This window comes from Rhinatrema bivittatum, chromosome 2 (genome assembly GCF_901001135.1).
Source record: "Rhinatrema bivittatum chromosome 2, aRhiBiv1.1, whole genome shotgun sequence".
In the NCBI taxonomy this organism is placed as follows: Eukaryota; Metazoa; Chordata; class Amphibia; order Gymnophiona; family Rhinatrematidae; genus Rhinatrema; species Rhinatrema bivittatum.
Window position 1 is genome coordinate 762408344 of NC_042616.1, and position 22556 is coordinate 762430899.

The window sequence follows — 22556 nt, forward strand, 5'->3', positions numbered from 1 at the left end:
CAAAAGTCCATTTACACACATAGAACCTTTTGAAAATTCAACCCGCTGGAAACTGGAGGAAAAGACGAGCCTTTTCAGTACCCCATTAAGGTACAATGGTGACGCTGCAACCTTTTGCAGTGAAATAGTTAAAACTTAGGGACTATTCTGTCTACAAAGGAGAAATCTCTTTTACATAGAAGGAAACGTGGCAGTATATCATTAATCATCAGCAGCATTCATTAGCCCTCTCCCCCGAGCCATACCGCATATCATTTTGCGTTTAGTCGCCACCCTATCTCTCCACATTAAACCATACAGGATAACTAACAGTAAACATGTCAGGGGAACACATTTCCAAGGCTAAAATATAAGATCAGAAACACAAAAAAGCGTTAGACGTTTACCATCCCGTTTTCATTTAAAAAAAAAAAAACCTGCCCGCCGGCTACCAGCCGCACACAGACGAAGCAGCTTGTGCGCCTTCCGCGTACGTAACAGGAAGTAACGTATCAGCACCAATGCCCACTTCCGCTCATCCAAAGTAGGAAGTAGCTGGGCCGGGGAGGTGGGACGGAAGAGTGAGTTGTCAGGCGTGTTTCCCGGTATCCGCAGGGCGTCTGAGCTGGCGGCGGCGGTGGCCGGTCGGTAGCGGCGTGAGCCCGGAAGCGCCCTGGCCGGAGTGACGCGCTCGCCATGAACATTGACGTGGAGTTTCACATCCGACAAAATTATCCCTGGAGCAAGCTACCGGCCAACGTTAGACAGGTACCCGGGGCTTGCAGCTCTGCCACCCCCCCCCCCCCCCCTCCGCCGGGCAGCGAGCGCGGTGGGGAGTCCCCTTGGAGGAACAGGCGAGGGTCGTATTGTATTCACTCCCTTCCCCCATCCAACTCCCCCCCCCCCCCAATAAAATAAAAATAAACAACAATAAAATAAATGAAAAAAGAAGAAGCGGACTCTTTCCCTACGTGTGGGATATTATGGACTCCTCTCACCCCGCCTCATTTCTCTGCAGAGCATGAACAGGGACCACACAGGAGAGGAGAGAAATAAGTCTCCAACTCCTATTGCTATTACACTATTAGTAAAGGCTCTGAGAGTCCGGTAATAATGACAGTAAGGGAGAGGAAGCAGCGTCTTTCCCCGTAGCTCCAGGTGTCACGCTTTCGCTAGCACTCGTGCTTGCCTTCCGGAGCGATATGTCCCGACGAAGGAAGTGTGTAACTCGAATGCTACTTAATAAATTAGCTTAGAACAATGACGAGTTATCTCCTGCAGTTTGTTTGCTAGTCTTTATTTTTGGGTATACGGAATATTGTAGTACCTGTGTTATTTGATACGAATCTCCAGAAACAATGGGCTATTTTCACGGCAGCACCTGGTATAGGGAAGGATGGTTGTAATGTCATTTGAAAGTAAACCTAGTAGAAGCATTGGTAATAGGATCTGAGGGATTGTATTGCTTCAGTAGCTAACCTAATTTTTCATGAGCCTTCCATTTCGCTGGGAAATATCTTGCAGGAAAATAAAAGTAAAACAAAATAAGGTGATACCTTTTTATTAGGTTAAATTAATACATTTGTGACTAGTTTTCAGGAATTAACCCTATCCAGTGCAGGTAACAAGTACATGGAAAGGCTGTTAACATCCTTTCTCAATTGATTTTATTTAGTTCAGGCATTAGGAATGAAGTACTACAAAATATTCATTGTATGAAATTTATATTTAATGTTCCAAATCAATTGCTGGCACAGTACTGTTAAAGGTATTTTGCCATAATTTTTATTTTTTATGAATTAAATTTATAAAAGTTAGTGTATGTGAACATTAAAATTGTTATTGGTATGTGTTGTCAAAAGTAATACATAGTGTGTGTTTCTCTCTGATGTTTTGGCTAGTCAAGAAAGAACTTTTTTTTTTTGTGGGGGAGGTTTGAAATAAAATGAACATTTTAGGGAAAAGTGAATTTGCAATCATTGAGGGTCATTTTATAACTGTGTGGGTAAGGCTAAAGACTGCGAGTAAAAAGTATTCACAGACTGTAGCCCAAATTTTTGAAGCAGATTTAAGAGGGTAAGTCTGCTTTGAAAATTAGGGCTGTGAATATTAGGCACATAATGTCCATTTTCAGAAGTATGCATGTAAATTTATACGTGCACATTTACACCTCCTCTAGGGCAGGTGAATGTAAATTTACGTGTGTTCTGAAAATCTACATTACAGGTAATTTCTCCACCCCAACTCCACCCCTGGCATGACTCTTTTTTGTGCATGTAAAACTACATGCATGAGTGAGTTACATACATACTTTTACATACACAATCCCCTGGGCAATCTTCAAAAGCCCATTTACAAGTGTAAATCCTTGTGAAAATTCAGCCCCTACTTAGAGATGAAGCTGCAAGCTGTTGCACTCTAAAAGGTGCTCAATTATATCTTAACTTTTATCAGTTTATAAAGTATGACAAAAACAAACAAGTTGAAAATAGAAACCATCAACCCTGTAGATAAAAAAAAAAAAAAGGAGCAAGTTCTTTCTGTCTTATCTCAGGGTCAAGATAGGGACAAAAGGTGCTAGGGTCTATGGTCCAAAACCTTTAGGTTTCTTTCTCCTCTGAGGTGTTGGATACTTAACCAGCCCTACAGTTTTATCTTGTCCTCCACACAGGGTCCATTCCCAGGCCTCTGAGGGGAGCGGTGAATTGGTTGAGGGACCTAGTCAGCAGGAGAGCAGTAGATTCGCTAGTAGCCTAGCGTTTCCCTGATCCCGCTTGTTAGCAATACACTCTCGCTAATGTTCCTAATTACTTCCCTGGGCAACTATGATTTGTTTTATGTTTTTCAATTCGCTCTCAAACCCGCCCCTATATCCACCATTCAATCTTGATCCTTTGTTTTTCTTATCCTCCCTCCTCCCCCCTCCCCCCTGCATTCTAGCCCAAAATCATTTGATGCATTCAACTGCTCGTTAACTTTAACTTTATAGGCTTTATGCAAGGCAACTAGTATAAGATGTTAACTTCAATACCATGTTACTTAAAGTTTTTTTATACGTTCCAGGTTCTATGTAATGCTCTCAGGCAAGTTTTATTGTTTCACTGTAAACCGGTTTGATTTGTATCCAATGCAAGAAGATCGGTATATAAAAAAACCAAAAATAAATAAATAAATAGATTCAGGCAATTTATTTCTACTACCTCCCCCAAAAGGCTAGTTCAAAAGATCATCAGAGGAAGGGAAGGCAGTGCAGAAAGTCATAAGCAGAGGTGGCCCAGTAGCTGTCTCTTGTGAAGATACAGGGCTTGCTAGGGACAGAAGTGCAGCTTGGGTTTGAAAGCTCTATTTATAGTATATAGGAATTGCAATTATATAACATGATAAATGTATTTACATAAAACATCCTCATATTAAATAGTTATTAGAAATAATTTTGAAGGAGTAAGGAGTAGCTATAACAATATTTGAAAACCTGGCTAAAAACACATTTCACTCATCATTATAAAAGAAAATATTTCATAAGAGCTTTTATCAGGTTTCTCCCAAATTTACAATGTTTCCATTGGGAAAAACTGAAAAAAAAAGTCCCGACAATTTTCCAAGTTTTCACATCTCTAGCTTCCTGTCAGGTCGATCCAGTAAAGTGTGCTCCTTCGGAGCGCACTGTCACCCTGCTCTGGACGCGTGTTTTCCCTTACCCCTTATTCAGTAAGGGGAGGAAAACACGCGGCCCACCCGCAGCACCTAATAGCGCCCTCAACATGCAAATGCATGTTGATGGCCCTATTAGGTATTCCCGAGCGATCCAGTAAGTAAAATGTGCAGCCAAGCCGCACATTTTACTCTAAGAAATTAGCGCCGCCCAAAGGTCGGCGCTAATTTCTTCCGGCGCCAGGGAAGTGCACAGAAAAGCAGTAAAAACTGCTTTTCTGTGCACCCTCCGACTTAATATCATAGCGATATTAAGTCGGAGGTCCCCAAAAGTAAAAAAAAAAAAAAAAAAATAAAAAATTTTGAATTCGGCCCGCGGCTGTCGGGCCGAAAACCGGACGCTCAATTTTGCCGGCGTCCGGTTTCCGAGCCCGTGGCTGTCAGCGGGCTCGAGAACCGACGCCGGCAAAATTGAGCGTCGGCTGTCAAACCCGCTGACAGCCGCCGCTCCAGGCCAAAAGGAGGCGCTAGGGACGCGCTAGTGTCCCTAGCGCCTCCTTTTCCTCGTTTGCACCGCGTCGCCTCATTTAAATACTGGATCGCTCGCACCAGCGAGGGGCCGGTGCGCGCGCCGGGAGAGCGGGCGTTAGTCCGCTCTCCCACGGACTTTACTGGATCGGGCTGTGTGATAGTGTGACTGTGGAAGAAACCGCATAATTGGCAGCCTGCCACAGAATCAACATATCTGAAGCTTTCCTAAGAAAGCTACAGGGTGCCTACCTTCAGTCTCCAGCCCCTCTTCTGTAAACAGCCTGCAAGAAATATAGAAATGATGGCAGAAAAGGACCAAATGGTCCATCCAGTCTGCCTAGTAATCCTGTGCCATGTAGGTTAACCCAATCTTTTATGTTTCCGAGACCATAAAAGTCAGGATCCTCATTGGTCGCTATTTGAATCCCAGTACCCCCCCCCCCCCCCCCCCGTGCTTATCAGTTTCCCCACACTAACCCTCATTGATTGCTGTTGAATCCAATTCCCTGTTATGCCTTGCTGTTGAAGCAGAGAACAATGAGTTGCATCACAGTAACAGTCTTGTTGTTTAAGGATAGTAACTGCCGCATCAGCAAGTTACCCTCATACTTGTTTCCCCAGACCATAAAAGTCGGGGCCCCCTGTTGCTGAATGAATCCAATTTCCCTTCTCCCCCTGCTGTTGAAGAAGAGAGCAATGATGGAGGTGCATCAACAATATCAAGGCTTATTGGTTAAGGGTAATAACCACCGCAGCATCAAGTTACTACATGTACAGAAGGGGGTGGGGGCGAGGCTAGAGCAGATAAGTCTCTTCCTAATCTCTAATAAATATTTTTCAACTTGCATCTGTGGCCAATCATCTGTTTGTCTAAAATTTTGAAAACTTCAAGTGGTACAAATACTTTCAATACTAGATTTCTCCCTAGAGTAGTACTTATTTATTTAACAAATTTCTGTTCCACCTATCTACAATACTAAGCAGATTACATGAAAACATAAAATCTATCCAAACAAGAAGTCAAATCAAATACAAATGATGTTAAAACATAAAAAGTGCCAAAAGGTGGAATTTAAATCAAATAATAATTAATAAATAGTGTGTGGTATATGCGAGGGGGAAATCAAGAGTTAGGTGGTAGGAGTAGGAATCAGAAAGCGAGAAGTGGCAAGTAAAGGGAGGAAGCAGACAGCAAAGAGGGGACAACAAAGCTGTGGGATGGAGAGGAGGAAGATAAAGACGGAGAGAGAGGACCAAGGATGGCAGGAGGTGGAGAAGGTGAGGACCCTAGTTTATGGGAAGGTGGTGGGAATATAGGGTGATATCATAGGAGGAAGGGGATGAGGCATGGAGGAGAGAGTGGTAGAGAAAGGAGGAGGGAAAATGAGAGGAGAGCAGGTAGAAAGAATAGGAGGAGAAATAAGGAAAAATACAGCAGAAGGGGACAGAAGGAAGAGAAAGCATTAAAAAGTCTGCAGTTGAGGGAGAGACAACAAAGGAAGAGAGAACTGAAATAGAAAGGTAAAGGAAGGAGGACAGAGAGAGACAGAAAACAAAAAAGAGATGTAGCATGATAGAAAAAATAAATGAAGGTTTTTTTGTGTTTTTACCTATTGCTGAGGGCATAGATGCCCTAGAAATGCCCCTTGGCCTGGCTGGCAAGGGGAGTGGGAGCTGTGGTGGGTAAAAGGGCTGAATACGGAGAGGTCAGTAGAGTTATTTATTTATTAATAAATAATATGATGTTTACTTGATAAAGACCAGCATCTTACTAGCAGAGATCATGGGACAAATCTACTCATAAATGTATTATAAAATGTACTAGCACAGAGTGCATACCATTCACAAGGCTGTATTATATGTTGGCTGCACATTAAAGCAAATGAGTAATATTTCCATTCATGGTGGAAGATTTACTATGGTAGAATACTTTAAAATCATCCAAAGAATGTTGGCCTTCCTGTGCTTTTTGCACAATATACTTGATGGGCTTGATTTTCAACAATGTCTTTAAGTGATTACTGCTTCTACATAAAATTTTGCAGATTCTCAAGATATTTGACCCGTTCCATAATTCCCGCAGAAAAGCATGATTCAGAAGTAGGAACAGGACTGTTTTTGCCTTGTACTTGTAAAAATATTAAAAAAATTATTTTGAACTCTCCATTCATAGAGTCTTGGAAACTCACAGAAGGAATATGACAAACATGTGGTACTCTACAGCATCCGAAATCAGTTACGTTACAGAAATAACTTAGGTGAGTCTGTAATTTGTAATTACAGTTTTTGATACATTTTTAATTAGAATTTGCTTCCCAAATGTGAGCGAGTACAAATGGCAAATACAAGGTAGGCATCAGAAAATAAGATTTGAGAGTGGTATCTAATTGTAATAAAATTATTTTTTAAGAGTCGTCTGGTGACAGCTATTGATTTGGGTTTGTTTCAGCAAATGTAATCCTGTGATACAAGTTTGCTGTATAAAGTGATGGATGTCCTTCACTTGTAGGCCCAAAGTTGCATTTTGTGCCTTTCAGCTGTACTACATTGTAAAATGATTGACATCAAGTGAGAACATAATACTGTTACCAGAGGGAAAACAAATGCAAAACTATGATCATTTTTTACCGCCTAGCGTTGAGGATTTGTTTGCTTTGAATTATGTTATCTCTAGGAGGAAAGCTGATGTTGGAACTCATGGCTAAAATGTAACACAAGTTAACCAAAGTGTTCAAGCTGGCACGTCCTTCTCAGCATGAAAGCTGTAGGTCATTTTTGGCCTAGTCAAGGGCTGTGTCACTTGAGCAAAGCCATTTGATCTCCTTTCACCTTTGCTCCTAGCAACAGACTGATCAACTTTTCTCTACCAGTTTGGGAAATCTCAGCACTGACTTGACAGATACAGACACACATACACACACACACTGTATCCTTTCTGTTGTACAGGTAGGACATCAAGAGCAAATAGCCCCATTTTATTTTCGTTGCAATGTTTGTCTTGTCTGTATTTATTCATAGCTGCTTTTATCAGGTTTGTATAAGAATTAAAACATATTCTTTTTGGTGTACTGCTTTTTATCTGAGTCCTTCACTCATACCTTCTCCTAATTTCTCTGAGATGCCACAGCAGAGCGCTCTCTAGTTGCCACTATATGTCCCTGAGCTGAGACATTGAGGCTCATATGGATACTGCTAGGGAAAGAGAACAGTGGCTGTTCTGCTGTTTATTGCTGAATAAGTAGCCTACTGTTCTGCCAATACCTCACACTATATTTTCAAAAAGAGAAATATTTATTGAGTGTTTGAGAGAAAATGGTAATGCTAATCAATCTAATAGGTTAGTTATTTCTTCAAGTATCCAAAGGATAGCAAAACTGAGCAGATTGCACATATATACTTTGTAGTTCCAGTTTTCTACTACATCTTTTTTGATGTTATAAAGTCCTAACTTGCCTTTCTAATCTTGATCTGATAGCTTTGTCTATATCACTTGAGTAAAGGCAGGTACGGGCAAAGGAACTAATTCTCTGACCTTGGACAGTGTGTTTGTGTGGGATAAAAAGAAAATTCCTGGTCCCCATGTGATACCTAAGTATGGGGTAAGAAGAGTCTGGCGAGATTTCAAGAGTTAATCACCATGCAGATATGCACAAAGCTGCTCTTTTCCTCTGTAGCCACCTGGCTGCTTTTAAACAAACATTTCAGCATAGCTGAACTAAACATTGTTTAGTTAAATTGCTGAGTTCAGTGTGTGTGTTGCTATTCCATAGCACTTTGCACCCCTTGGAAGTAACATGGCTTTTATTAAAGTTATTTCAGGCATTTCTGCTGTGTTTCCTGAGTGACTGTGCTGCTTGATCAGTGATCAGCAGAAAAAAATTACAAAGATAGTAACTGTTTCGCTAAAAGTTATTTCTACCTCTAGAGAATGCTAAGTGCTCTGTAATTGTCATGCAGCATGCTATGCTAACCATTTCAGCATAGCATGCATTTGTTGTAAACAGTCAGTATTCAGAATAGCATGTTTTCAACTAAGTTTTCTTAAATCACTTTTTATTCTCTCTACTCCTTCAGACATAGATCTTAGTATCATCTGCAAATAGACAAACTTTACCTTCTATCCCTTTTGCAGTGTTACTCACAAAGATATTGAACAGAACCGGTCCCCAAACCGATCCTTGTGGCACTCCATTTAACATGGTTCTCTCATACTCTGAAGAAAGATCGGTGTTAAGTGGAGTACCTTAGGGATCGTTTTTGGGACCAGTTCTGCTCAGTATCTTTGTGAGCGAAATTGCGGAAGGGATAGAAGGTAAAGTTTGTCTATTTGCGGATGATACTAAGATCTGCAACAGAGTGGAGAGAATGAAAAGTGACTGATTTAAGAAAGCTTGAAGAGAGGTTGAAGACTTAGCAGCAGGGATTTATTGCCAAGAAGTGCAGACATGCATCTGGGGTGCAGTAATCCAAAAGAGCTGTACGTGATGGGCAGTGAAAGACTAATACTCTCGGACTGGGAGAGGGACTTTGGGGTGATAGTGTCTGATGATCTGAAGGCAGAAAAGCAGTGTGACAAGGCAATAGCTAAAGCCAGAAGAATGCTGGGCTGCATAGAGAGAGGAATAACCAGTAAGAAAAAGGAGGTGATGCCCTTGTACAGGTTCTTGGTGAAGCCTTGTCTGGAGTGCTGTATTTGGTTCTGGAGCCTGAATCTCAAAAAGGATAGAGATGGGATGGAGGCAGTCAACAGAAGGGCAACAAAAATGGTGTGGTGTCTGTATTGAAAGACTCATGAGTCTTTCAATACTGAAGGATCTGAATATATATATTTTTTTATTTATATGTTTTTATATACCATTGTATGGAGCAGTCCTTCACAACGGTTTACAAATGAAATAACCGCACATAAAACTGAACGATTGTAGAGACGACGACAACTTGAGAATACAATTTGTGGTTAATACAATATTGTGGAGGAATGAAGCATTGGGATTGTACATAGTGTGGAAGTTGGACCAAGGGGATATGTCTTTCCTGTCCAAAGTTGTGGTGTGGGATGGAATTTTGTTAATGGTGTTGGTTAATTTGTTTGTTTTTGAAAAAGTTGGCTAAGTCTTGGCATAGATTTATATTTGTGTGGGATTTAGCTGGATTTATATCGGAGATGAGGTTGTTCACAATGCTGAAAAGGGTCTTCGGGTTGTGAGAGAAGTTTTGTATTTTTTTGCTATAATATTCTCGTTTGGTTGTGTTAATCAGGTTTTTGTAGTAAGCTAAGTAGTTGCGGTAGTTTAATGTTAGAGGGGATTTGGTCTTGCGCCAGGCCTTTTCTTTTCCTCTAAGGATTGTTTTGGTTTTGGGTATACAATCCATGGTTGGTTGTACCATGGATTGTATACCCTGGAAGAGAAGGAGGTACAGGGGAGATATGATCCTTTAATGCTGCCCTCCGCGTTGCTGACATTAATCGACTCCCAACATTGCAATGTTTCGCTGGCTATTATCGCCTGCTTCAGGGGGATTCAATCTATCAGAAAAGAACACATTATCTTTCTTCTTACTAAATCTCATTTAAAATACTTATATTAACTTTCAATGCAATGTTGGGAGCATTAAAGGAAAAACAGAAAAAAGAGAAAAAAAGAAAAAAGGAAATGGTTTTTGATTAAGTTTTGGAATTCTGAGGTGTCAGTTAAGTTCCGGGAAGAAGACGGCAAGAAGAACACTTGGGGGTTGGTGAAGTCACGGAAAGAAGTTGAGATAAGTTGAATTGCGTGCACTTTTAAAGGTTTTTTAAAAAGGCAAACCTAATAATATTGGGAAATAGTAAATGAGGTAAAATCAAGTGCCACATACACGAAATTGGTTGCAGCCCATTGTGGGCAAGAGCCAAACGACTGTATACATGAGAGCACATTAAAATCTGATACTAATTCCCTTATTACAAAAAGAAAAATTGTTATAATTATAAATAATTTGAAGTTCCTCATCAATGTTGGTTATTGTATGATTATACGGTGAGGATTTGGTAGCCTAATTTGAGAGATTGATTGATTCCTTTAATTCTGACAGCATTTTATGTCACGATCAATTTCATTAAGCTTGTAAACCTTTAGGGGTTAGCTATTGTAACTAGTCGCTATTTTAACTTTTCCTTTGGTTCTAATGTGCGCTGAGAAAGTGTCATGGCTGCCAGCCGCGGGGGTCCATGACCGGGGCCGAAAACTCACCGGAGGCGTCGAGCCGCCTCTACGGATTCCACAGAGGCAGGCAGGCAGGCCTCTTTAACACCGACTTCGCGGCTGCTGCTGTTCCTGGGCCCGGCCGCATTTCTTCCTTCTTGGCCGGGCTGATTCCTCCCACTCTGGCTCTGCTTAGAGCTGCGCACGCGGCTGAAGCTAAGATTTAAAGGGGCCACGACAGGAAGTTGTCGTGGCTCCTCCTGAGGACTCCTCCCCTAGTTTTTGTATTTAAGGCAAGGTCTGCTCCTCAGACCTTGCCTTGGTATCTTACCTTCAGGTCTGCTTGGCTCCGGTGTTCCTGATCCTCGCTGTGGACTTCTGGTTCCTGTTCCTATTCTTCTGTGTTCTTCTCTCCCTCTCTTGTTGGAAGGATTCTCTGGAACTGTTTCTTGGATTGGCTTCCGACATTCCCTTGGCTTGACGTTGGACCGGCTTCTGACCATTCTCCTGGATTCATCTCTGGTCTGGCTTCCGACCATCTCCTGGATTTACTGTTGGACTGGCTGCCGACCGTTCTTCGGGCTTAGACTACTACTGGAGGCGCCAGCCGTCTGGATTCTTCGACCTGCAGAAGGCGCCTGCATCCAGACTACCCTCTGTCTTCTCTGAATCACCTAAGTCCAAGCGGCCGGGTTCCTATGGGCTTCTCCTGGGGGAACTGCAGGCTTCCAGTGGCAAAGTACCGGTGCAACTGCCAGTCTGCGAAGCCTCGCCTTCTGACGGTAGGAACCTAAGAGGGTTCTCTCTCATAGTGGTGCTAAACCTACCTCTGACTAAGGGTCCACCTCCTGGTTCGTAACAAAGTGTAAAAAAGATTATGCATTTAGGAGTCTATCTCTGTAGAAACATGAAAGCCGGGGGGGCATGTGACATCACCAAGGAAGATGTCTGCCTAACCCTTGAGCTCCCAAAACAACCCGAGAAATATGCCACAAATCTATACCGTCCGAGGTCCTTGCTGTTTGCAAACCTATTTTAGCCAAATCTAAACCCTCCCAGATGGCATTGAAACGGAAGATGGTTGATTTAAAGCAATTTTCCTATGCAGAAAATGCTACCGACTCAGCGGAGGAGAATGCCGACCAGGCCACAATGGCGCATGCTGAGCCAGCATTAGGATCCGAAGGTCTAGCAGGCCTCTCGGATATTCCAACCCGAGATGAACTTAGAGAATGGTTTATGGATATTAGATCGGATATGAAGCACCACAAGGCCTACCTGCTAGCATCAATCTCAGAAGTTCAAGAGGAGGTAGCAGCTTTGGGAATCCGAGTAGATGAAATAGACGTCCATATGAAAGGCCAGGAAGATTCACTACAAAAGCTTGCCTCTCAACATAAAACACTACAAGAGGAACATGCTTCACTGAAAAAGTTGAGGACTTGGAAAATCGTTCACGTCGCTGCAATGTGCACATACGAGGAGTCACGGAGATACAGGAATATGATGATTGCATGAATGTTGCGACAGCTATAATGCAATCATTAATCCAGGCAAATGCTGGTGACTCAACTGGAGAGATGCACAGCGCCAAGGTCAAGATCGAATGGGCGCACAGATCCCTAGGACCTAAGATGCCTAACAAAGCTCGAGACAAAGTTGTGTACCTTCGCAACTACACAGTAAAGGAGCAAGTTATCATGGCAGCTAGAAAATTTCCAGATTGGACATGGGAAGGACACAAAATTTCCATATACAGCAATTTGGCACTGCTGACATTACGAAAGCGATATGAGCTGAAGGCGGTCACTACAGCGCTACATTCGGAAAATATAAATGGTCATTTTATTCACTGTTCAAGGCGCCACCTACAAGATAAAATTAATACCAGAGGTAGAGAAAGCTTTCAAACAACTAATCTGCCAATTGCATTTCAAGCACACCACACTGAGGAGGAATCGGTAAAAATTACTGCGACACCAAAATGGCAGCACGCAGGTAATCGCAGACGGCTGGAGCATCAATCTGCCTCCTATCGCCCAGTTTCAACTGGTGACGGCTGAACTGTGTATCATCGGGACAAGCTAGAGAGATAAAGTTCCTGGATGGAATAAATGATAGCTTTATGGAGCAATTGATTCAGGAACCGACGAGAGAGGGATCAATTTTAGATCTAATTCTCAGTGGAGCACAGGATTTGGTGAGAGAGGCAACGGTGGTGGGGCCACTTGGCAATAGTGAACATAATATGATCAAATTTGAATTAATGACTGGAAGGGGGACAGTAAGCAAATCCATGGCTCTCGTGCTAAACTTTCAAAAGTGAAACTTTGATAAAATGAGAAAAATTGTTAGAAAAAAACTGAAAGGAGCAGCTACAAAAGTAAAACGTGTGCAAGAGGCGAGGTCATTGTTAAAAAAAAAAACAAACAAAAAAAAAAAACAAAACCATCCTAGAAGCACAGTCCAGATGTATTCCACACATTAAGGGGTGGATTTTAAGAGCCCTGCTCACGTAAATCCGCCCGGATTTACGCGAGCAGGGCCCTGCGCGCGGTGCGCCTATTTTACATAGGCCTACCGGCGCGCTCAGAGCCCCGGGACGCGTGTAAGTCCCGGGGGTTTTCCGAGGGGGGCGTGTCGGGGGCGGGCCCGATCCGCGCGGCATTTACGGGGCGGGACGTAGCGTTTCAGGGGCGGGTCCGAGGGCTTGGTTACGGCCCGGGGCGGTCCGGGCGCGTGGCCGCGCCCTCCGGGGCTGCGCTCAGGTCGCGTCCCGGCGCGCTAGCGGCCCGCTGGCGCGCGGGGATTTACGTCTCCCTCTGGGAGGTGTAAATCCCCCGACAAAGGTAAGGGGGGGTTTAGACAGGGCCGGGGGGGTGGGTTAGGTAGGGGAAGGGAGGGGAAGGTGAGGGGAGGGCAAAAGAAAGTTCCCTCCGAGGCCGCTCCGATTTCGGAGCGGCCTCGGAGGGAACGGAGGTAGGCTGCGCGGCTCGGCGCGCGCCGGCTATACGGAATCGGTAGCCTTGTGCGCGCCGATCCAGGATTTTAGCGGATACGCGCGGCTACGCGCGTATCTACTAAAATCCAGTGTACTTTTGTTTGCGCCTGATGCACCAACAAAAGTACGCCAAATCGCGCTTTCTGAAAATCTACCCGTAAGAAAGGTGGAAAGAAGGCAAAACAATTACTGGCATGGTTAAAAGGGGAGGTGAAAGAAGCTATTTTAGCCAAAAGATCTTCATTCAAAAATTGGAAGAAGGATCCAATAGAAGAAAATAGGATAATGCATAAACGTTGGCAAGTTAAATGTAAGACATTGATAAGACAGGCTAAGAGAGAATTTGAAAAGAAGTTGGCCATAGAGGCAAAAACTCACAGTAAAAACTTTTTTAAATATATCCGAAGCAGAAAGCCTGTGAGGGAGTCTGTTGGACCGTTAGATGATCAAGGAGTTAAAGGGGCACTTAGAGAAGAGAAGGCCATCGCGGAAAGATTAAATGATTTCTTTGGTGTTTACTGAAGAGGATGTTTGGGAGGTACCAGTACTGGAGAAGGTTTTCATGGGTAATGATTCAGATGGACTGAACCAAATCACAGTGAACCTAGAAGATGTGGTAGACCTGATTGACAAACTGAAGAGTAGTAAATCACTCTGGTATACACCCCAGAGTTCTGAAGGAACAAACAAATGAAATTTCAGACCTATTAGTAAAAATTTGTAACTTACCATTAAAATCATCCATTGTACCTGAAGACTGGAGGATAACTAATGTAACCCCAGTATTTAAAAAGGGCTCCAGGGGTGATCCGGGAAACTACAGACTGGTTAGCCTGACTTCAGTGCCAGGAAAAATAGTGGCAAGTGTTCTAAACATCAAAATCACAGAACATATAGAAAGACATGGTTTAATGGAACAAAGTCAGCATGGCTTTACCCAAGGCAAGTCTTGCTTCACAAATCTGCTTCACTTTTTTGAAGGAGTTAATAAACATGTGGATAAAGGTGAACCGGTAGATATAGTATACTTGGATTTTCAGAAAGCATTTGACTAAGTTCCTCATCCCCATTATTGTTTACATGTTTGAATTAATAACCTGTCCTTTCTCTTCTTTCTCTGCCAAGTTCCAATCTCCCTGTTATATGTAACTGCATTTTCCACACCATTGTTTTTAGTTTATGTTTACGATGCACCCCTGTTCTATGTGAACCAGCATGATGGGACTGCGTTCTCGAATGCCGGTATATAAAAACCCTAAATAAATAAATAAATAAATAAATAAATAAAATGAGAGGCTTCTAGGAAAAGTAAAAAGTCATGGGATAGGTGGCAATGTCCTTTCATGGATTGCAAACTGGCTAAAAGACAGGAAACAGAGAGTAGGATTAAATGGTTAATTTTCTCAGTGGAAGGGAGTGGACAGTGGAGTGCCTCAGGGATCTGTATTGGGACCCTTTATTTTCAATATATTTATAAATGATCTGGAAAGAAATACGATGAATGAGATAATCAAATTTGCAGATGACACAAAATTGTTCAGAGTAGTTAAATCACAAGCAGATTGTGATAAATTGCAGGAAGACCTTGTAAGACTGGAAAATTGGGTATCCAAATGGCAGATGAAATTTAATGTGGATAAGTGCAAGGTGATGCATATAGGGAAAAATAATCCATGCTATAGTTACACAATGTTAGGTTCCATATTAGGTGCTACAACCCAAGAAAGAGATCTAGGCGTCATAGTGGACAACACATTGAAATCATCGGTTCAGTGTGCTGCGGCAGTCAAAAAAGCAAACAGAATGTTGGGAATTATTAGAAAGGGAATGGTGAATAAAACGGAAAATGTCATAATGCCTCTGTATCGCTCCATGGTGAGACCGCACCTTGAATACTGTGTACAATTCAGGTCGCCGCATCTCAAAAAAGATATAATTGCGATGGAGAAGGTACAGAGAAGGGCTACCAAAATAAGGGGACTAGAACAGCTCCCCTATGAGGAAAGACTAAAGAGGTTAGGACTTTTCAGCTTGGAGAAGAGACGGCTGATGGGAGGATATGATAGAGATGTTTAAAATCATGAGAGGTCTAGAACGGGTTAATGTGAATCAGTTATTTACTCTTTCGGATAATAGACTAGGGGGCAACACACAATTAAACTCTGGAATTTGTTGTCAGAGGATGTGGTTAGTGCAGTTAGTATAGCTGTGCTTAAAAAAGGATTGGATAAGTTCTTGGAGGAGAAGTCCATTACCTGCTATTAATTGAGTTGACTTTAGAAAATAGCCACTGCTATTACTAGCAATGGTAACATGGAATAGACTTAGTTTTTGGATACTTGCCAGGTTCTTATGGCCTGGATTGGCCACCATTGGAAACAGGATGCTGGGCTTGATGGACCCTTGGTCTGACCCAGTATGGCATGTTCTTATGTTTATGCTTGAACTGATTTTCTTCCCTGAATTTATATTCAATGAAATGAAGGAAGCCGGTGACTTTTTTTTTAAATCAACAGTGACTTATCAATCATAGCCTCAGTTGACCGTTAAAAATGGTATATCATCACGAATATAGTGTGTGTTTTTAGTTGCAAGTTTTGGATTTTTATGTTAATGCTTAGCTAATCTCGGGATTGGGTGTGAAAGGGTTGGACGGGCTTCTCGTATAAGTGACTGACCCCCATTGCTGGTAGTAGTCTACAAGAGGGGAGAAGTGGACGGATGATTAGGGAGGGTGGTTCGGGTGAATGTACCTCATGGCTCCCAGATGCTATTGATAAAGAGGGATCCCATAACCCTTCCAGAGCAATCTATTTGCATTTAAATACTCTTACACATTAAAATCAGTATGACTATACGGATATGGTCCCTTAATGTTAAGGGGCTAAATACTTATAAAAAACGTAATCTTCTCTTTAGAGATCTGCATCACCAAAAAGTCACCATAGCACTAATACAGGAGACTCATGTGAAACGTAGGCATGAGCATTTACTCTCTTCAGCGCAATACCTGCCCCAGTATCTAGCTGCTGCTAGTACAAGAGGGGCAAAATATGCAGGGGTAGGAATTTTTATCTCTCGTAACCTCACTTTTGATTATATCACACATGTAATGGACATACAAGGTCGCTATGTGGTTTTGAAATTGAGAATTGGTAAGGAAGTCTTCACTACCTTGACTATATATGCTCCTAATTGTGATCAACATATATTTCTGCATGAAATCAATAAGCTATTGGAGCAATATTCTGAAGGTACAGTGATAATAGGTGGAGACTTTAACTTTGTTCGCAACCTTAAAATGGATGCATCCCGGGGCATTAGTTGTTGCAATCCAAAGGCACCGAATGAGTTATCTTTCCAAATGCATAAATGGGGACTTGTGGATATATGGTGACAGCTCAACCCCTCCTCTAGATCCTACGCTTTTTACTCATATCCGCATAATTCCTATACACGTTTGGATTATTTTTTAATAGACAAATTACTGCAAAATAGAGTGCTGGAGGTTGAGATATATGATATTACATGGTCTGATCAAGCCCCTATATCATTATCTCTGAAACTTACAGACAAGGAAGTAGGGCAAAGAACATGGCGTTTAAATGATAGCTCATTATTTATTTATTTATTTAGTGTTTTTTCTATACCAACATTGAGTATGCTAATATACAAGTCCATACAAGCCCATATAAGTTAAAGGAGGAAACAGACTTAAAATTAAGTATAACAAATTATGACTATGCTAAATATACAAGTCCATATAAACTTGGTTGATAGCATTAAGCAGATCATCAGGAATGTAGTCAGTGATGTTTTTGTAAAATTAGGAAGACTTCTCGGTATTATTACAAGATGAAAAAGCTATACCTAGCCTTTAAGGATTCACTGAGAGAGTATTTCCAACTCAATGCCTCGCCTATTACTGTGGGCACTCTATGGGAATAATCAAAGGCGATTATGAGGGAATTTTTATAGCTCACGCCTCATACCGCAAGAGACAGACCGAGGAAAGTAGGCTTCAGTTGTTAGTGAAACTCTCAGAATTGTCACAAAAGCACATGCAATCCCCATTACCATGTCTCTTAAAGTGCCGGATGTTTGCCATAAGCTGTACTTTTAGACTCAGCTTATATAGCGCACAAATTGGAAATAGCCAAACTCTCTTATTTTGAAGGAGACAATAAGGCGAGGAGGTTTTTGGCACGAAAATTAAAACATCCATTACACAGAACACGATCACAAAGATTAAAAAAGATAATGGTGAAAATGTCACAGCCTCGGAAGCCATACGGAAACGTTTCACTGCTTTTTTGCATCTTTATACTCTAAGGCAGTGCTTCTCAACCAGTGTGTCGCGACACACCAGTGTGTCGCCAAGCATTGACAGTTGTCTGTGCGCGCTCCCGGTCTCTCCTGCTGCTCTTCTTTCCCTGCTGCCGTTGCCGCTGGGCTAACAGCACGTTTAAGCCCAATGGGAACGGCAGCGTTGTTAGAGGAAGCTGTGGCACCCGCGGCTGGCCTTTTCTTCTTCCCGCGCCTGCCCCGGAACAGGAAGTGATACGCAGTGCGCGGGAAGGAGAAAGAGCCGTGCTGTGTGGAAAAGCGGCGGCAGCAGTATCAGCCCCCGAGCAGTAGCGTGGCCTGGAGCAATCGAAGCAGCCGTCAATCGCAAAGGAGACAGCAGTATAAGCCTCCCGCAGCCGATGGGATTCTTCTTTCTTGGCCTGCAGAGCTGGAGGAGGCTGCTGCAGCTACCATTTGTGCTCGGGGCAGGCGGAGAGGAGGAAGAGAGGGAGAAGACAGCCAGCCTGTAAGTGAGAGAATGTGTGTGATTGAGAGCATGTGTGTAAGTGTGTGAGAGAGCATGTGTGTGATTGAGAGAAACTGGAGAGGTGATGTGTATATATGTGAGAGAAATAAAAGTGACTGGTCAGGGAGATGACTGGAGTGTGAGTGAGAGATTGGTCAGGGAGGTGACTGGTGTGTGTGTGTGTGAGAGATTAGTCAGGGAGGTGACTGGTGTGTGTGAGAGAGAGAAAAAGCAAGGAAGTGAGAAATCTGGGTATGTGAGAAAGCATGGGAGTAAGAAGCCCGGTGTTGTGGGGTTCTGTGTGAAAGAAAGCATGGGGCTGAGAAGCCTGTATATGTGAGAGAGAGCATGGGAGCGGGAAGCCTGTGTGTGTGTGTGTATGTGCGTGCGTGCATGCATGAGAGAGAGACTGGTTGGTAAGGTGATGGTGTGTGAGAGAGAGAGACTGGGGTGTGTGTATGTGAAATAAAGTGATTAAGGGAATGAGAAGCCTGTGCATATGGAGACCGCAAGCATAGGAATGAGAGTGGTGTGTATGTGTGTAAGAGAGAAAAAGTGATTATGGGAATGAGAAGCCTGTGCCTGTGGAGAGAGTGAGCATGGAAGTGAGAAACCTGGGTGTATGGGTGTGTGTGAGACACAGTTTGGGAGTGAGAAGCCCGTATATGTAAGCTATAACATGGGAGTGGGAAGCCTGTGTGTGTGTATGGCATGAGATTAACTGTTCACACACACCAGTGTGTGTGTGTGTGTGTGTGTGTGTGTGTGTGTGTGAACAGTTGGGAGATGTGTGTTTGTCAAAGACTAGTTGGGAGATGATTGGTGTGAGAGAGACAGAAACTGGTCATAGGTGTGTGCCTGGTATGGTGTGTGTATGAGAGACAAAGAGACTGGTCATGGGCCCTAAGGAAGAGGACCATGAGTATAGAGCTTAGCCACTACTGCTGCTTCTGGTGTGTGCTTCGTCCTGCATGGAAGAGGATAGGAGTAGGAGAGCTGCTGGAGGGGGTAAGTAAAGGTGGCTTTTTAAGTTTATCTTTCTTGATTGACTGCCATTTTAATTATTTAATATTATGTGATGTCTGCTTTTTTGAAATATTTTATTGGTGTTTGGAGAATTTTGAATAGTTTTTATGAGTTTTTAATTGTTGGATATTATTCTGTTCATACTGTTTTGAAACATTTATTCTGCTTATTAGTATAGTTTTACAATTATATCTGTGTAGCTGTATAGCTGCTTGCTAGTTCTGTTTTCCTTATAGGAGGTGTATTGGTGTTTAGGGCCTGATTTAATATTTGTAGTATTGCCTTTTCATAGATAGGGTTGTTACTGGTTGAATGATTCCATAATACAGGTGTAACTGTGTGTGGATTAGTTTATGTACATAATTGCAGATCCTGGGAATATGTTAGGTCGGTTCTGTGTGTGTTACTGAGGTGAGATATTTTACTAGCATATAAGTGTTTGTATCAGTCTTATTTGTTGTGTTTTCTCAAGAGGACATGCATTGGTGGTAAACTGCTTTCTTTTCATAAGTAGGGTTATTGAGCCTGGTAGTAGAAGGAGTTTGAGTTGCTGTTACTGAGATGACACCAAAACATCTTTTTTGAGGGATGAGTTGTATGGGGAATGTCGTAATTCTGCTTTACATTCATTATTGTGGGTCGGGGGGGTTTCCGTGGATGCAAACTGTACTTTTACATCTAGCCTCGTGACTATCATGGGTTCAATGTTTCATGCATGTGAGGATCATCTGTCAGGTGTGTCCCGTCAGAAAAAAGGTTGAGAACCACTGCTCTAAGGATTCCTTTATTTCACAAGCAGATGTCATAAGAACATAAGAAATTGCCATGCTGGGTCAGACCAAGGGTCCATCAAGCCCAGCATCCTGTTTCCAACAGAGGCCAAACCAGGCCACAAGAACCTGGCAATTACCCAAACACTAAGAAGATCCCATGCTACTGATGCAATTAATAGCAGTGGCTATTCCCTAAGTAAAATTGATTAATAGCCATTAATGGACTTCTCCTCCAAGAACTTATCCAAACCTTTTTTGAACCCAGCTACACTAACTGCACTAACCACATCCTCTGGCAACAAATTCCAGAGCTTAATTGTGCATTGAGTGAAAAAGAATTTTCTCCAATTAATCTTAAATGTGCTACTTGCTAACTTCATGGAATGCCCCCTAGTCCTTCTATTATTCGATAGTGTAAATAACCGATTCACATCTACTCGTTCAAGACCTCTCATGATCTTAAAGACCTCTATCATATCCCCCCTCAGCCATTGCTTCTCCAAATTAAAATGGAACCTAACATTGTGTAACTATAGAATGGGTTATTTTCCCCTATATGCATCACCTCGCACTTATCCACATTAAATTTCATCTACCATTTTGATGCCCAAATTTCCAGTCTCACAAGGTCTTCCTGCAATTTATCACAATCTGCTTGCGATTTAACTATTCTGAACAATTTTGTATCATCTGTCAATACCTACTTAGCCTCAGTATCCCTGCCCGTATTAACAGAGGATCAACAAGAATATCTAGATGCCCCAATTAGTCCATTAGAAGTAATGCAAGTTATTAAATCCCTAAAAGTGGGAAAAGCGCCGGGGTTGGATGGATTCACCAGTAGTTATTATAAGAACTTTGTCCACAAAATAGTAAACCCACTGACAGAATACTTTAATAGTATTAGAGATGGTGAGAGTCTCCCGATCCACACCAATATAGCTGGTATCTCCATCATTGCAAAACCTGGTCGTGCTCCCACAGTTTGTGGATCTTATCGACCAATCTCGCTTATAAATGTGGATTTAAAAATATTAGCGGGAACATTAGCTAGATGTTTAAATGGGATTCTGCCTGGACTGGTAAATAATGATCTGGTAGGATTTATCCCACAACGCATGGCAGTAAACAATGTTAGGAAGGTTGTAGACATACTATGGTGGGCCAACAAAGAAAAAATTCCCTTTATATTATTTTCATTAGATGCCAAAAAGGCGTTCGACATGGTCCACTGGCCTTTTTTATTCGCAACTCTAGAAAAGATGTGATTTAGCTCTCTTCCTGACTTGGATACAATCTTTATACCATCAACCCAAGGCTCAGGTTAAGGTAAATGGGGGATATGGCAAAAGGTTTTCTGTAGAGAAGGGCACCAGACAGGGATGCCCTCTCACCCCATTGTTATTGGCCATATTTTGGAACCCTTTGCAGCTCATATATGTGCATCCCCTGAGATCTCAGGTGTACAAATGGGAGATTTACATTTAAAACAATCACTATTTGCAGATGTTTTATTTACGCTTACTATTCCTGCTCTGTCTATGTCAGCTGTTAGGCTGAGTTGCAGGCATTTGGGAAATCTGGTTTCCGGGTAAATCTCGACAAATTTGAGATACTCAATGTGACATTAGCCGATAATGAGGTTAGTCATCTTAAAGCCCTGTTTCCATTTAAGTGGGCAAAGAAATCAATAAAATATTTAGGAATACAGATTGGACCTAGTGTTCATGATCTGTTTTCATTGAATTATTATCTGTTAATAAAAAAGTTAGATGAGGATATTCATAAATGGGGCAGAGAATACTTTTCATGGCTGGGATGAGTGGCGATTGTTAAAATGAACACCCTACCTAGGTTTCTTTATTTATTCACCACTCTCCCATCTTTTCTACCATCAGCTATCCTGCGATCATGGCAAAGAAAACTTTTTTAGTCATATATGGAAAAAACGACCCCCACGGGTCTCACGTGCGTTAATGTATCAACCTAGATCCAGAGGAGGTCTAGGCGTCCCCAGTCTCACCTGGAATTATGCGGCTGCCCAACTTACATAGATAAACCTATGTCAAACAATGGGTTCTTCTGGAGCAACACCTAGTGGGTAATATGCCGTTGGAGGTAATGCCATGGAAGCCAAGGAATACCTGGTGCAGAATTGGACTTACTCCGTTTGCACTCCAGACCCTTCTTAAAGTATGGAATAAATGGCGGAAACGTCATATAATGGAGAGAGGAACGTTAATGCCTGCAATTACTCTACAGACTCGCTCTAATTTGGAAGGGATGGACTTTTTAGCATATGCGCAGTTACAACACTTCTTACTACAAAACAGATGCGCAACTCTTTAGAGCTGGGGAAGACTCTCTTCAAACATTTGTGTGTGGAAGTAGAAAAAAAGAAGGGACTGATTTCCAAGATTTATAAAATACTTTTAGGTTCAGGAAGGGATCTTTTCCCACATAATAGGGCATGGGAAGCAGACTTGGAAATCAACTTAGAACCAGAAGCGTGGGACCAAGTATACTCGTCAGCCTATAAATGTTCTATATCTGCAAGAAAATTGTTATAAATTATTGTTATGATGGTACCTTACCCCATC

At 42.2% G+C, this 22556-nt stretch overlaps 1 protein-coding gene across 1 annotated transcript in view; it reads left to right on the plus strand.

Annotated features, from left to right (window-relative positions):
* Positions 1–525: 525 nt before the first annotated feature.
* FAM91A1 (family with sequence similarity 91 member A1) overlaps positions 526–22556 on the plus strand; it is a 152074-nt gene continuing 130043 nt past the window's right edge. The window contains exons 1-2 of the mRNA XM_029591984.1: positions 526–747; positions 6335–6419. Coding sequence (XP_029447844.1) covers positions 676–747; positions 6335–6419 — 157 coding nt within the window. The 5' untranslated portion in view covers positions 526–675. The remainder of the gene's footprint in view (positions 748–6334; positions 6420–22556) is intronic.